This window comes from Nannospalax galili, unplaced genomic scaffold, assembly GCF_000622305.1.
Source record: "Nannospalax galili isolate Female #2095 unplaced genomic scaffold, S.galili_v1.0 scaffold991, whole genome shotgun sequence".
NCBI classification, from domain to species: domain Eukaryota; kingdom Metazoa; phylum Chordata; class Mammalia; order Rodentia; family Spalacidae; genus Nannospalax; species Nannospalax galili.
In genome coordinates this window covers 172,361-186,719 of record NW_008330314.1, presented here as the reverse complement: position 1 = coordinate 186,719, position 14,359 = coordinate 172,361, and the positions used below count along the sequence as shown (strand labels likewise).

General features: G+C 40.6%; 1 protein-coding gene across 3 annotated transcripts in view; it reads right to left on the bottom strand.

The window, feature by feature from the left end:
• Mdfic (MyoD family inhibitor domain containing) overlaps positions 1–12,725 on the bottom strand; it is a 101,986-nt gene extending 89,261 nt beyond the window's left edge. Inside the window, exons 1-2 of one of the 3 annotated variants that reach the window (XM_029569045.1) lie at positions 12,427–12,725; positions 11,970–12,154 (exon numbers count right to left, since the gene is read on the bottom strand). In XM_029569045.1, the coding sequence (XP_029424905.1) occupies positions 11,970–12,063 (94 nt within the window). In that variant the 5' untranslated portion in view covers positions 12,064–12,154; positions 12,427–12,725. The remainder of the gene's footprint in view (positions 1–11,969; positions 12,155–12,426) is intronic. The other 2 variants (XM_029569043.1, XM_008844390.3) reach the window with 2 other exon arrangements.
• Positions 12,726–14,359: the final 1,634 nt, after the last annotated feature.

The window sequence follows — 14,359 nt, the reverse complement described above, 5'->3', positions numbered from 1 at the left end:
ATTCACAGTGGCTATTACTGTGCTGTTTTACAATAACCATCATTCAAAATCCTGCTCTGAAGGTATCATGAGGAGGCTATGGAGGGCATTATACATTTGGTAATGCCTTTATAAAAATCCATGCAAATAATCTGTAGATTGAATAAGGTAATATACTGTGTCCTCTGAGAAGTTGTCATTTTTATCCCCCCTTGTGGACAAGGAAGGTCTATCTAAGGGGAAGAAAAAGTTTTCTCCTTAAGTTAAATTCATGAACAAAACTGAATACCTGCACCAGTCCCAGCAGTCTGTAGCTGTAACTGTACCTTCTGGATTTTTGTCAAGCTTTGCTGTCAGAGACTAACTATATTTTCTATTACTCTGTTTTAGTCTTTTCTTTGAATGTATTCTCATAAGCCACCTCAAATAGTCTGTTAAATTAGGCAAAAAACATCTGTAAATTCACAAAACAATTATCAAACACATTTCCCACTTGTTATCTGTTTTATTTGCTTACTTAGCAAAAGAATGTGTAAATGATGGTGTTGAAGACATCTTTACAAACCCTTATAAACCTTAATCAGCATAAAATACTTATATTTTTACAGAAAGGATGATGCATACCTCTCTGTGCATAATCTTAGGGGCTTTTACAGGTCAGGCCTCATACACTTCAATTACATATTTGATAATGATGTATAACAGATACAATTTCCAAAATATGCATATTGTCACTGTTCAAAATTCTATATTCTTACGTCTTTTATGTATGAAATTTGTCTTGAACAATTTCATTTTCGTTCTTCCATTCAAAATCTGGCATTATCATATATAGGCAATTTACATGTATTCTAGTTAATAAAATCTTAAGCAATCTGAGACTAAAATCTTTGGGAAAGAAAAAAAAAAAAAAAAAACCTGTGACTGTATTTTCCCAGAGGCTCAGAATAATGTGGAAATTCTGGACATGCTCCCCAAATGTAACCTTTAAAAGAACCAAAGATAAGGCAGCTTTCAGGAAGACCTGGGGCCTGGAATTTCACTTTTTCACTGATCCAAAAGGAAAAACCCCTCAAGCCTAATGACCTTTACAGAACAATGCAAACCTAACTTACTTTGTCTAACATTCTCAAATGGATTAAAATCTACTTGCCCAAAAGTCATGTTATGATCATAAAAGAATTTTAATACACAAAAGAGCATATTACATAAACTTTCATTATTTTACAAATACAAAAAAGGTGTTATGTAATCACAGATACATTATAAATTTTTGTAAACTGAATTGAATGTTTATATAAATTTAATTAATTCATTATTATCAATATCTTGAAAAATGGCAAGACTTCTAAGCAAGAACTAAAATACATTCCTTCAAAGGGCCTCTGAAGGATTCAGACGCCTATAATATCATTAGATTCTAATGAATGGAAAAAAATTTAAAGGAATATGTTGACTCAAACAGTTTACAGGTAGGATAGGCAGAGAAAATACACAAAGTAAAGTAGAAAATATTTACAAAAAATAGAAATATGCACTTGAACATAACTATGAAAGATTTAAAATAATAAACAGTTTAAAATATATCTCAGTAGATTAGGGCTCTAGATAAATCAGAAAGGGGGGAGGAATTTTATACTTTTGACTCTTGAAAAAGGGTAGAAAGAATAGAAAGAACAATTTGATGCTAGAGAAGAGAACACAGTGGCTTAGTTCATCTTAATCCCCAGCGCCTTTGCACATCTAACCCTAAGAATATATTTTCAAGATATTTGACCCTGAAACACAGAATTTCTTACTTCCTCAAATTCAAGTTCAACAATATTTACACAACAAACAGGAACACAGACACAGCAGCCAGACATTCCAAGGCTCATGGAATTTGGCATGACTCCCTTAGAGATCTTCTGAACTACTCATAACATGAATTCAGATGAAAATGTTCAATACTCAATTTCCCCAAGACCTAGCGAAAGACAGGGACATGAGTGCTTCAGGGTTGGGAACCGGCCTCAGAAGAAGCAGTGTACTCCGGTTTGGAATCACTTGACTCAAAGGCCTTCCTTATGTCTGGCTAACATCTACTTCCATATCATTTTCACAGATTTATATTTTGTTGTTTACAAAGTAAACAGACCAATCCTCCCCTGCCTGGCAGTGCTGTGTTAAAAAATATCTCATATTCTTCTCTCTTCTCTGCACGAAATACCCTCAGCTGATTCACTGGTTTGTCAGAGGCCTTGTATTCTTGACCCTCTTGCCAGCACAACAGTCTTTCCTCCAAGGCTTCCTGTCAGGAGCTTCTGTAACTGCTGAGATTCACAGACACCACAGTGACAACAGCACCCTTACTTAGCAGACTGCAACCACCACAGAACAAAATGGAATATTCGGCATCTCCCCCTATCAACATGATGATACACGCACTCATCTTTAGTCTTTAAGCAGGATTACATTTATTGGTTTCCTTTTTTTAAATTATTATTAGTGCATACTGGTTGTGACACTTTCATTCATATACATTATATAACTTTAGAATCACTCTTACAAGGGTCTTAGTATTAAACTCTTTTCTCATAAATCCTAGTTATTTCCTTAAGAATATATTCTTTTCCCTGGCTCTCTGGTTACACAACATACCCTTATTTGTTACTTTTATAAGAATGAAGGCCAGTGGAACTCAACAAAAAGCCAAAGGGGTTTTAAAAATCTGTAACAGCATTTTGAAGCTAAGGAGTCTGATTTTGAAGTAAATAAATAAGAGAAGACAAAGCATTTCGAGTCATGGTAAAGACACAAACAAGTTGCTGACATGAATAGAGGTATACTAAAGTTGATATCTTTGAATTCTAAATGATAGATACAGATAAGATTTGAAGTCAGAGGGTTTCTCTGTTAATTCTCATAAATGCTCCAACTAGAAACCTCTCATATAAGTCTCTCACCTTCAGGACACTCTTTTCTAGCTGTGGAATGATATACTTGTTGGATTTGCCTTTAAAGTCCATCAGCCCATTTCAGTCTCCCTCTGCAATCTTTGACATCTCTTTAACTTCTACCACTCCAGCAGGTACAGGACCAGAATGTGTGGATCCTTTATTCTAGATATTCTACTTGGTCTTAGTAACTGAGACTCAGCATTTTCCCAAATTGCCTACCACTCTCTCTCAACTTCCTGTATGTTTCTCTAACTAAAGTCTGAATCTTGGGCAAAAACAGATGCAGAATCATCAGAAACTCTACACTTCTGTTCCATTCTAACATTAATCAGTTATCAGATTCTGCTAGTTGCAACCCCCAACTTCTCACAAATCTATGGGTACTACCAGTGCCTCCATCTCCTTCCTTCTCAACCAGAAATAATTTTCTCTCAGAAAAACCGAATGCATTATTTCTTAGATCAAGAACTGAGTTATTTTGACATTGTGCGTACTTTAGTGTTGTAAACTCCCATGCCTATACTTTCATCTTGCTTCTCATTGAGAAATAAAGTGAAACCTCTCAGAAGAAGCTTACTAAGGATCCTGCATATCGCTTGGGTAACAAAGGAACAGAGCAGGTCCATGTCCATAGCTGTTCTAATGACCAGAGGCTGGGCCACCATGACAAAGTATAGGAAAGGTATTCTATGGAGTAGAGACAGTAAAGAGGGGAAGCTGGTTCCTTGGCACTCTGCCACCTGGCCACCTGGTCCCAGAGTACCTGACACCTGTTCGACCACAAACTGCCTTAGTTTTTAGTGCTCAAGTCTGCATAAGTCAAACAAACAAACAAAAACCAATCTTAAGATCTGTATTGTATATTCTTCAGCTGAGGTAACTAGCAGCACAACCCCAGCAAAATGAATGCCTGTTGTCATCCTGATAGTCTCTCTCAATCTGTAAATGTTGTAAACTCCAGAATTCGACCAGCCAGGTGACAACCAGCATCAACTAACTTGTCATGTGTTCCTGCTGCAATCTTTAAGTGATGGCTAGATGAGGGTAACAACTTACTTCAGCAGACATTCATCACTTGTCCTCCCTAAACTAGTTTACAAATTCTTCACAGGCAGAGCTATGCATTTACCCACTCTTTATCTTCAGGGAATCTTGTGCACAGCAAGCACACAAAACATTTAGGGAAAGGGCTTTCCCTTTTAAATTTAAACACTTAAATGTATGTGCTAGCTTAGCATAAAAACATATTTCTGTTTTATTTCTGGAAGGACAAAAGGACCAAGCAGAAAGGCACATGTATATGAATCATCTTTCTTCAGATCATGTGGGCGTGAATCTGAAAACAGAAGTAGATTTCAAGTTGAAACCACAAGTGAAATTAAAATCATGCTAAAATAACTCTTTTCATAGTTCCACTTACTGGATTCTAAGTAACAAGAAGCAGACTCTGTAAGATAGAGCTCACAACAGGATTTTGAAAGCTTAGTTTGAAGAGCTTTCTTTCTTTTTCACCATGTATGTTCATGTAAAAAAAACACCGTGTAAAAAACAGTTGAAAGTTTAAGTACAGACAGAGGGAAAGGAAGGGAGGAGAAGAGGTGAGAAAGAGAGGGAGCAGGGAGGCAGAAGACTTAAAATACTAGTTCATGTACAGAACTCTCATGGAGGTAGAAGGTTGCAACCCCTTCAGTCTGCACCCAATGAATCATCAGTATTAAACGACCCAAAGTCTAGAATCAGACAGCACATAAGCGGTCTTTTTTTTAAATGAAAGATGAATAAAAATGCTTAAGACTAGAACAAAAAAATCACCTCTGATTTCGCCTCTGATACTATCTCAGGCAATTAGATGGAATTTTTCTCTTCTTTTTGTTATTGTTCTAAATAATTTTCCATTTGTAAATGGCATAGCTTTAGATTATGTCAGTTTATGTTTCCTTATTTTTCCCCAGCCTTTTATTTCTATAAAAATATAATACTGGTGAAGTGCACTGTTATTTGGCCCTCTTTCCATGAAATCATCTCAACCAGATCCAGGAAATAAGGTTGAAAGAAACAGGAAAAGCCCTTACACACCCAAAAATTCCACAGCTCCCCTCGTGGCTCTGTAAAGTCAGCCGGTCATAGATCATAGATTATATATATATATGTCAAAGCCCTGAACAAAGACTGACCAAACAACGCAATGGGGCACACTCTTCATTTGGCTCAAGTCTTCACCTGCTGCAACTACCTCTCTCTCTCCCTCTCTCTCTCTCTCCCTCCCTCCTCTCTCTCCCTCCCTCCTCTCTCTCCCTCCCTCCTCTCTCTCTCTCTTTCCCCCCCATGTTTGCAGGATACTTATCCTTTGTCCTCCCATTGTTTCTGAACCTCTGCCAATCTCCAGTCCTATGCCAATTCCAAAATCCATTCTCTCTGCTTTTATTCCCAAGCTCCCACATGCTCCTTTCTGAGAAAGGCAACAAACCGTGCTGATCCATGCCCTCTAGAACTCATGCCAGCCATTCTTAGCTAAGCCCTCGGTGTTAGTGAACAGCCTTTGGTTTGTACCAGATTGATTCCCTATTGAACTCTTCACTCGTTCAAAGTTTCCCACACATCTCAAATGTCTTGACTCATTTTAACTTCCCCTGCTCTCTGAAAATGTTACTATCTACTTGAAAGAAGATCTAGGCCTCTCAGTAGCCTCTTTTTATAATAAATTTTCTTTAGATTATCACCTAATCCTTCTCTCCTACTCTGTATCAAAGAGAAACATTCCCAAAGCTCTGAAAACCTTGCTAGAATTTGACTCTTTCAGGTACTAATTCTCAACACAACACCACTCGCCCCGCCCACCAGCCCACTCCTTATCTTTGGTCTCTTCCCACTAGTGTGTGGTGAGAATACTCAGTCCACCTTTCTGAAAGAAACTTGCCTTGCACTTCGTTTCTCCTTTACCAAATGACAACTCTGACCTTCCATAACCATTAAATGCTCAACACTTCTCTGAGGAGCCATTAGGTACTCTTTCTAAATTCTTTTGCATCTCCCCCTCCAAGATGTAGCCCTTCCCCAAGATTTAGCCCTAGGTCATCTCTCTGAGTCCTGAGCCCATCCACTACCTCTGGTGTAACGATTCTTGGTCTGTGAGTCTGACACGTACCTCCACCTACTTACAGAATCTTTTTCTAGCTACCGACTAGTGATCATGACCAGCGCTAAGTTCCCCAAACTCAGTGTAATCAAAACAAGACTCCACAGCTCCTGCTACTGTGCTACCAGACAAGGCAAATCTATAGACTGCCTTAAACGTCTAGCTTCTCACCATTTCCCATAGTAAGTATTTTACACAATACCCATTTAATTCAAGGGCTATCAAGGGTGTGTAGAGCTTTACCCTGTTTTGTCAGTGGTGGTTTGGGTTTTGTTTCTTTTTAATACAGGGTCTCACTGTAGATCCCGCTGGCCTGGAACTCACTAAGCATACCAGATGAGCCTCTAATTCACAGAAATCTGCCTGCCTCTGCCTCCTTAGTGCTGGAATTAAAGCTACACCACCACACCCAGCCTTACACTGTTACTCTTAAATCCATTTTCTCAGTATCTACCATGTTGTTGCAGCCTGTGTCCTCCACTCTTGCCCCTTTCTCCAAAATCACCCTTTGAACTCATACCAGGTTTTTTCTACTAAAAACAAATTGTGTCTTGTATTTCCCCCTACTCAAGAACCTTCAATGGCTCACTGATGCCAACAAGAAAATTACACATGCTCCTCAGCAGGACAATCCAAGTCCCTTGGCGTGGACTGTACCTTATCCTTAATATATTTTTCTGCTTCTTCATGGAGCCCACACAATGATCTATCTGAAGCACTCATTTGACTCTTTTTCTTAGCAAAGGACAATGAACGCAATGCTGATAATCCTTGCCCTTCTAGAACTAAATTTAGAAAATGAACATTACTTCCTTTGTACATACAAAAGAATTAGGACTGTAAGTATTAAGGTACTTTTAAGTGTTTCCAAAGCTCCTTCAAATTCAAACCAGTCTCTCCCTATGTCCTTAACTAAGCCTATGTTTCCTCAAGCACCTGCATACAAAAAGTGTTCTAAGCTACTAGGACATTATCTGGGACTGATCATTAAAAGCATGAAAATTTTAACAAAATGTAATTCCAACAATCTTTAGAGATTTATTATAGAACTAGATATAATCTATCACAAGTTTTAGGAAAAAGCATAATCTTGATTCCAAAAGGCCAACATATAAATGAAAAGAATTCATGTGAACATTGAGATCTGTTTTCTTTGTCTTGCCACACACTAGGTCCTCAAAGAGATGTACAGAACAGCAAGAATCCTGACTGCTGTGGCAGAAGGAAGTATTTCAATCCTATTCATTGCCTCATGCTTTTAAGATCCCTCTTCTATATTTGTCTCCTTAAATACTTAAAATACATTTTCAGAATACAAAATTTCTTTGAGGATGGATTAAGGTATATAATCAAAATTTTGGAAAACATCCTTAAAGAGTTTGCATGGAGTAACAGAATTTCAATTAGAAACTTGGAAAAGGATTTGTCTTTACAGTTCTTTGAAGATTCTCTGCTCTAACATTACTGCCACTTCCCCACCCCCTCCCAGCATCACCATAGAAGATTATTTTGTTCTTAAAATCAGTATAACAGGTCATTTTACAGATTAAGTCTTCTAAATTAATAAGCCTCTCCTAGAATCAAGTAGCACCTAGAATTTCTTTACATGCAGATTCTTCAGTCTTCTACACAGAAAAACTGATTCTATAAGCCTGAATGAAGACAAAATTTCTCCTGGTCCTCAATAAATGCAGAGAGCAGGCTTTTCTGCATCTGAGTATTGCCGACATTTGGGACTAGGTCATATTTTGTTTGTGGGCGTGTACTGTCCTGTGCCCTGTATGATGCTGAGTGGGCAATGACCTTGGCATCGACTGACTGGATGCTGGTAACACACACTGTATTCCACGGTACAACCATCAAACATGTCTCTAGATATACACAAATCGCTCCCTGAGGGCAAAATCATCCCTGATTATGAACCAATGACAGAAGCCATCCAAAGATAACATATCATGAGAAATACCAGCCTTAAAAAAGATAAAAAATATGACAAGGGTAGAAAAATACAGACATGAACAAGCATATATTTTATAAATTGAAATAAACAGACTTCCCCCAAAGAAAATCTGATTAGCCCTATAAACTCCTGACAACTCAGCTAAGCTTCTAAGTCAAAGTTCTTCTTATGCAATTTCAACTTGAAGATCCTCTCCCTTGCTTCTATTTTAGATTATTTTTAATTAACTTAACTGGCATTTGCATCCTACTATGAAAACTCCGCCTAATAGTCTCAGAGGACTCTCCCTAGAGAGAAGAATACATTAAATCACACATTATCACATTAAAGTATACTCCAGCACTGAGTCCAACAGTCCACATCTTGGCAAGTGCAATGATTTGGGGGCTGGGATGGAAACAGGCTCCAGCGATTCACAATATCTAGAGTCTATTAACTTCAATGCATCTACCCTGTGTGAAAAGGTTGTATTGATTCTCTACATCAACCACATTTATCACAATGACATATATTTTACAATTTGTGCGCCACCTGATTTCTTGTTAATCGCTGTGTGGGGGACCTTGGGCAAGCCACTTAAATTCTTTGCAAGTCTTTTCCTCCATCTAAAAATGAACAGGTTGAAATAAATCGCTTCTAAAGAGTACGCTACTTATAGATCAAAATTTTTTGAATGAAGCATTTAATTAAAAGGCTCTTTCAATTATATGGATTCTTATAACTATTGCACTAAGAATCAGTTTTCAATCTTGTTTCATAACACAAAGAACTTTTATATGCTTAATCAAAAAAGAAAACAAAATGACAATTTGAAGAATCACATACACAAACCTATTCCCTCTTAAAACAAACAAGAAGGGCCCAAGTTGCCATTCACTTATCAAGGCATTCTATAAAGGAACATGACATGAGACCATACTCCATATTTAAGAAGTTGGCCATAAACAGGGAAATTGTTTTAAATCATGGGTTTAATTTCTATTTTCAAAAGAAGATTAGCAAATCAGTGACTCAGAGGTCACATCCAGTCTACAGGTGTTGTTGTTTTCTGTGGCCTGGACATAAAACTGTACTTAATTTGTTACCATAAAGTGATGACATGGTACATTAACATATAGATTTCCACCACTCCTGAAACATCAAAAGATGTCAACCCTGGACCTTAAGCAGTGCTGCCTTCTGGCCTATGAGTTCTCCAGGTCCCTGGAATTCCACTCAAGCTTATTGTCTGATACCTGTCCTGGTTCTTCTTTACAGCAATATGAACTCATGTCCTTCCTCTGGAACAATTTTCAAAGCACACAAGAAGTAGTTCCACTATCTATAATTCTGTAACACTTTCAAAGCAGTAGAACAGCTCACAGAATCATAAGAGAAAGGCAAACATTTTTGGCTATCTCAATACAGAAAACCTTTCTAACTCAGTGTTGAAAAATGCAATGGGATACATTATGATTTCTAAAACTACCTAATGTGATCTAGAATTGATTCCAAAATTTGATTGGAGAGTTCAAGCTAATAAAGAGCCCTAAAATTACTGCCAATTTTAAGGTGCTATACCTTTGGTTAACATATTGATAGCTCACTTTGTACACACTAATATATATATGGTGTCACATATATGTACATACTGTAAAAATAATACATATGCTTAACTTTGCAGAACACTTATTCATATATTTCTGCACAAATGTCATCTTCTGTTAACTTCCCTAAAACATTAGTGACTAACATTAAAGAATTTTAAAATTTAGTTTCCACTAAGTAGCAATGTCTTACTGTGTTTCAAAGGTGTATTTTGTTCTCCAGCAGAAAGAATGATAAAGAACCCAAGGACAGGGGCAGAAGATTTAAGAATTTGAGGATGAGGAGTTGGTTTTTGTTTCTCTGGGATTTTTTTTGTTGTTGTTGGGGATTTTTGAGACAGAGTCTCACTATGTAGCCCCAGCTAGCCTGGAGCTCCCTATGTAGACCAGGCTGGCCTCAGTCTCACAGAGATCCACCACCCTCTACCCCCAGAGTGCTGGGATTAAAGACTAGTGCCTGTCCAATAGGGGAGGGTTTAAGAGTAGAATGGCTTAAAGAAAAACTCCTTACAGCTGTGTCCTGATAAAACCAACCTGATATTGGGAAGGTATCTCTTGAAGCATTTTCCTTTTTATTTTAAAAAGTTTTTAATTAAATACACTTTCAATACACTTTATGTAATCTACCTGTTTGGAAGGCAATATTTTAACAAGATCCTGAAGGTTTTCTTTTTTAAAAATTAACTTCATATTTCACATATAATTAAAATGATTCCTATCCAAAGAAAGTTACGTGAAAGTTAAAATTTTTTGAAGTAATGAAGCTAAGGTAATTTTCAGTTACAACACTGGCCAGATTTTACACAGCTCTAAAATGTGTTACATGTAGCCAGCATTCAACTTCAGGCCCTTTCAGAAGCGCTGCTGCGTCTTCTCGCATCACGTGATGCCCAGCAGCTTTGTACTGCGCAGGTGCGTCAAGCATCACTGCACATTCTTCCAGCTGATTTTCAAACTACATACTATTAACGCTGAATATTGTTCATATTCGCTATTTCCAAATCAAATGGTTTTCCTTGGGTGTCTGATGCTGATTTTTGACATAAGCATTGTTTCACAATAGTGATTAACAGCTCAAGTGGGAGTATAAACAGCCCATCAATGAGTCGATATGACTACCAAGGGCAAGCCTAATGACAGGAAAATGATTGTGTTGACAATACAATGTGTGGAACACCGGCTGCTTCTGGGAAAACATATGTTTATCATTCTAGTTCTTCGCTTTTGTGCAGCTAATCGTTTGTATTTCTCTGCTTAGGAAAAGAAATGAGTCACTCTTTTAAACAAAATGATAAACATAATTCAATTTAACAGGCCCGGATGCCAGAACATTTCAATTTAAGCATGGATGTTTTCTGCTTTTATCTACTGTGGTTAGAACATTAACTTCTTTACCATTTTCTTGCTGCCGTCCCTTTCCTCCATAAGGAATAGAAACAACAAAGACCCCAGCGTTATGTGGCTCCCACTGGTTTCCCTGGATTCCCTGAAGCCTGTTTAAAAAAAAAAAAAAAAAAAAAAGAAAGAAAAAATCAAGAAACTCAATATATTTTGAGGGGGAAGACAGATTTTCGATATGCTTAAAATCACGGGTAGGCAGTGGGTTTTTGAGCCCTAGAAAGTTATCTAGTGCCTATCATTCCGAACTCTTCTCATTGAAATGTAAGACCCTGGCTCTGCCATCAATGAACGGCTGAGATTTACTACCTTCAAGATACTGTCCAACTATCTAACAAGCTTGTCCTGTAAATTCCCCAGATAAAAATGTTGTTTCACAGTTGGAAGAACATAAAAGAGCTAACTCTTCTTGAAATGTATTTCTTTTAAAACGTGTTTATTTCAAAACAAAAGCTATTGAAAACATATGCAGGGGCCATTCCAAAAGCAACTGATCGCAGAAACCTGATCTCAGAAACCTCCAAGATCCACCTGATACAGAATACTCCTCAAGAACCAGAAAGATGGGAGAGCACATGCTTATTCAGAGAGCAGAGACAGCCCGCCCAGTGAGAAGAGACAGAACTTAAGAGACCTAGAGAGCCCGGCGGACCCCACACCTCTGGGTCACAAGCCCAGAACCACACAGCCAGGAGGAGGAAGCCATCCAGTTAGTCTTGTTTCTCACAACCAGAGGAAGGGGGAGTGGAGCGCCCCGCGGATCCCGCCCTCCTATCCGGTTGTTGATCTGGGGCAGGGATCCTTGGGCAAACTTGCTTGAGTAACGCAAAGTGAGCAAAAGTTCACAACTACCAGGTGGGACTCGGTCCTCCAAGCACCACCACCACCACTAACTCCCCCAGTCCGAAGATGGAGCAAATTCCCCAATGCAACCTTACTAAAGAAGCTCGCAACTCGCAAGCCTCACTCACCATGGCCCGGGACTCCCGGCCGGCCGCCGCCCGCCTCCTCCGCGCGCTGCGGCCCCGCGGGCCCGGGAGCAAGCGCTTCGCCCGCGCCGGACATGGGCCGCTCTCCAGCCCGCGCCGCCTGCCGCCACCCGCGGGGCGCTCGGACCCCCGCTGCTTAGGTGTTGGGTGTAGGAAACTGACGGCTTCTGGCGGGAAAAGCAAAAGGAAAAGCAGGACAAACTGTTTTCAGAGAGGAGCACGCCACCGCGGCGGGCCATTCCCTCCCCCTCGGCGTCCCTCCTCCAACTCCACCCCGGGGAAGTTTGGATTTGAAAGCAGAAAGGAGAACCGTGCGAGCTGGGCGCCGGGCGGAGCGGACGGGAGGGGAGCCCGGAGGGGACGCGCGGGGATCGCCGAAGCGGAGCGATCGGCCTGGGATGGGACCCCAAGCCCTTCCAGCCCCGCAACCTCCACCTACCTGGGCATCCCCCTACTGGGCCGCTCCGAGCCCGGTCCTCCTCTTCCGCCGGCCAAGTCAGCGGGGCTGCGGGCACGGCCCCATCGCGCCGGGTGGCCTGACGACCGCGGCGGCCCCCGCACGTCCCGCCCGCCTCCCAGGGCTCAGCCCAGATGCTTCAGTGGCCGGGACTGTGACAGCGCCAGCTCAGCCCTGCACTCCGCCCCCTCACTCCAGCCAGCTCACTCCGGCCAGCTTCACTCCTGAAGGACTTTGGGCCCCCGCGTGCCTCTCTTTCCCCCTCTCGCCACTCCTACACTCCTCAAACACCTCTCTCTGTGGCTCCTTTTCATCATATCCGGATTAGGGTGGCCTTGAACTCTTGGCAGAGGGCACCCGCGTCTGGGTGCGGCGCGACCCAGGCTTGGCAGTGCTCTTGGGAGCTCTCTGGGTCAGGAGGCCAGAGCTGGACAGGCCTGATGCAGGCTCCTCGCCAGAGCCGAACACCCACCAAGGTCTGTGGAAACCGAGAGAAGGAACTGACCCTGGAGGCTCAGAAGCCTCCAGACCTGGCTGGGAAAGTTCTTCCCACTCCACTTTCAATCCTGTTCTCCAAAGAACTGAATTTATAAGAATACCTCAGGGAAACACAGCCTTTGAAACGTGTGTTTGCCCTTCTAACTTTAATGGTGCCGTGAGAATACATGTACTTAAAACCTTGTTCCCAAATATGCATATAATCTCTTCATCTTGGCCATATTTTTCACCTGTTTATTTCGTTAAACAGGATCCCAGGTCAGGTAAAACCAGTTGCAGTTGCGTGGTCCACTGAAAGCACCCAGGCACACAGGGTAAACACCCTTGTGAATCTCTGACCTGTTACTGGCTGAATGCTTGGCAACCTATAGCATCTACGGGAAGACAAACTTGTGGTCAGAAGAAGCTGGCCAGCTGTAGGTTTATAAATGATACAGTCTGATTGTGACTGATTCTAATGAGCAAAGAACAAGTATAATTTGTAGGTGTAAGGATCTTTAATGTCTGGATGAGTTCATTTTTTGTATGACTTCTGCCCTTGAGTGAATTTCAGAATTCATTTGAGGAAGTCTCAGAAGAACTCACCTATAGATTGTCTACGGCAAGAAGAATCATGGAAATGTTATCAAAACTGATGAACACAAGGATTCACCTTCTTTCTGGCTGTATCATTAGCAGTACACCAGGAATTTCGTGGAGTTCAGTTGGCCTGGAACTCACCATGGAGACCAGGCTACCTGGAGGCTCACAGAGATCCACCTGCCTCTACCTCCCAAGTGCTGTATCTAAAAACATGGAGCACCATTCCTGGCAAACATTTTTTACCTTTAAAGCATCAGTGCATGGGGCTGAAGAGATAATTCAGTGCTTAAGAACATTTGGCTGTTCTTCCAGAGAATCTGGGTTGGATTCCCAGCACCCACATGGCAACTACAACTGTCACAATTCCGGTTCCAGGGAAATCCAGCATCCTTTTCTTGCCTTGCGGGCATTGCACATATGTGGTGCACTTACATACATGCATGCAAAACACTCATACACATAAAATAAAAATAATTAAATATCTTTTAAAAACATTAAAGAATCAGTTCATTCAAACTTGCTTTCAATCACCTTGAAAGAAAAATTCATCCTTCAAGTGTTCTCAAGACAGGCATTTGGACTATGCTTCAAGAAAGACAAATGGCAATTTACTTAATGACATCTAGTTAGCAGACATGCCTACACACACACACACACACACACACACACACACACACACACACACACACACACACACACACACATACACACACACCTTTGTGTTTTTTCAATTTGGAGCTTTGATAGCTGATGTTTTAAGTGACTTCACTCTCCTGAAACCTTGTCTAGGGCCTGGACTATTTAGAATTTATTTGCTGGAAGCAAGTCAGTTCTG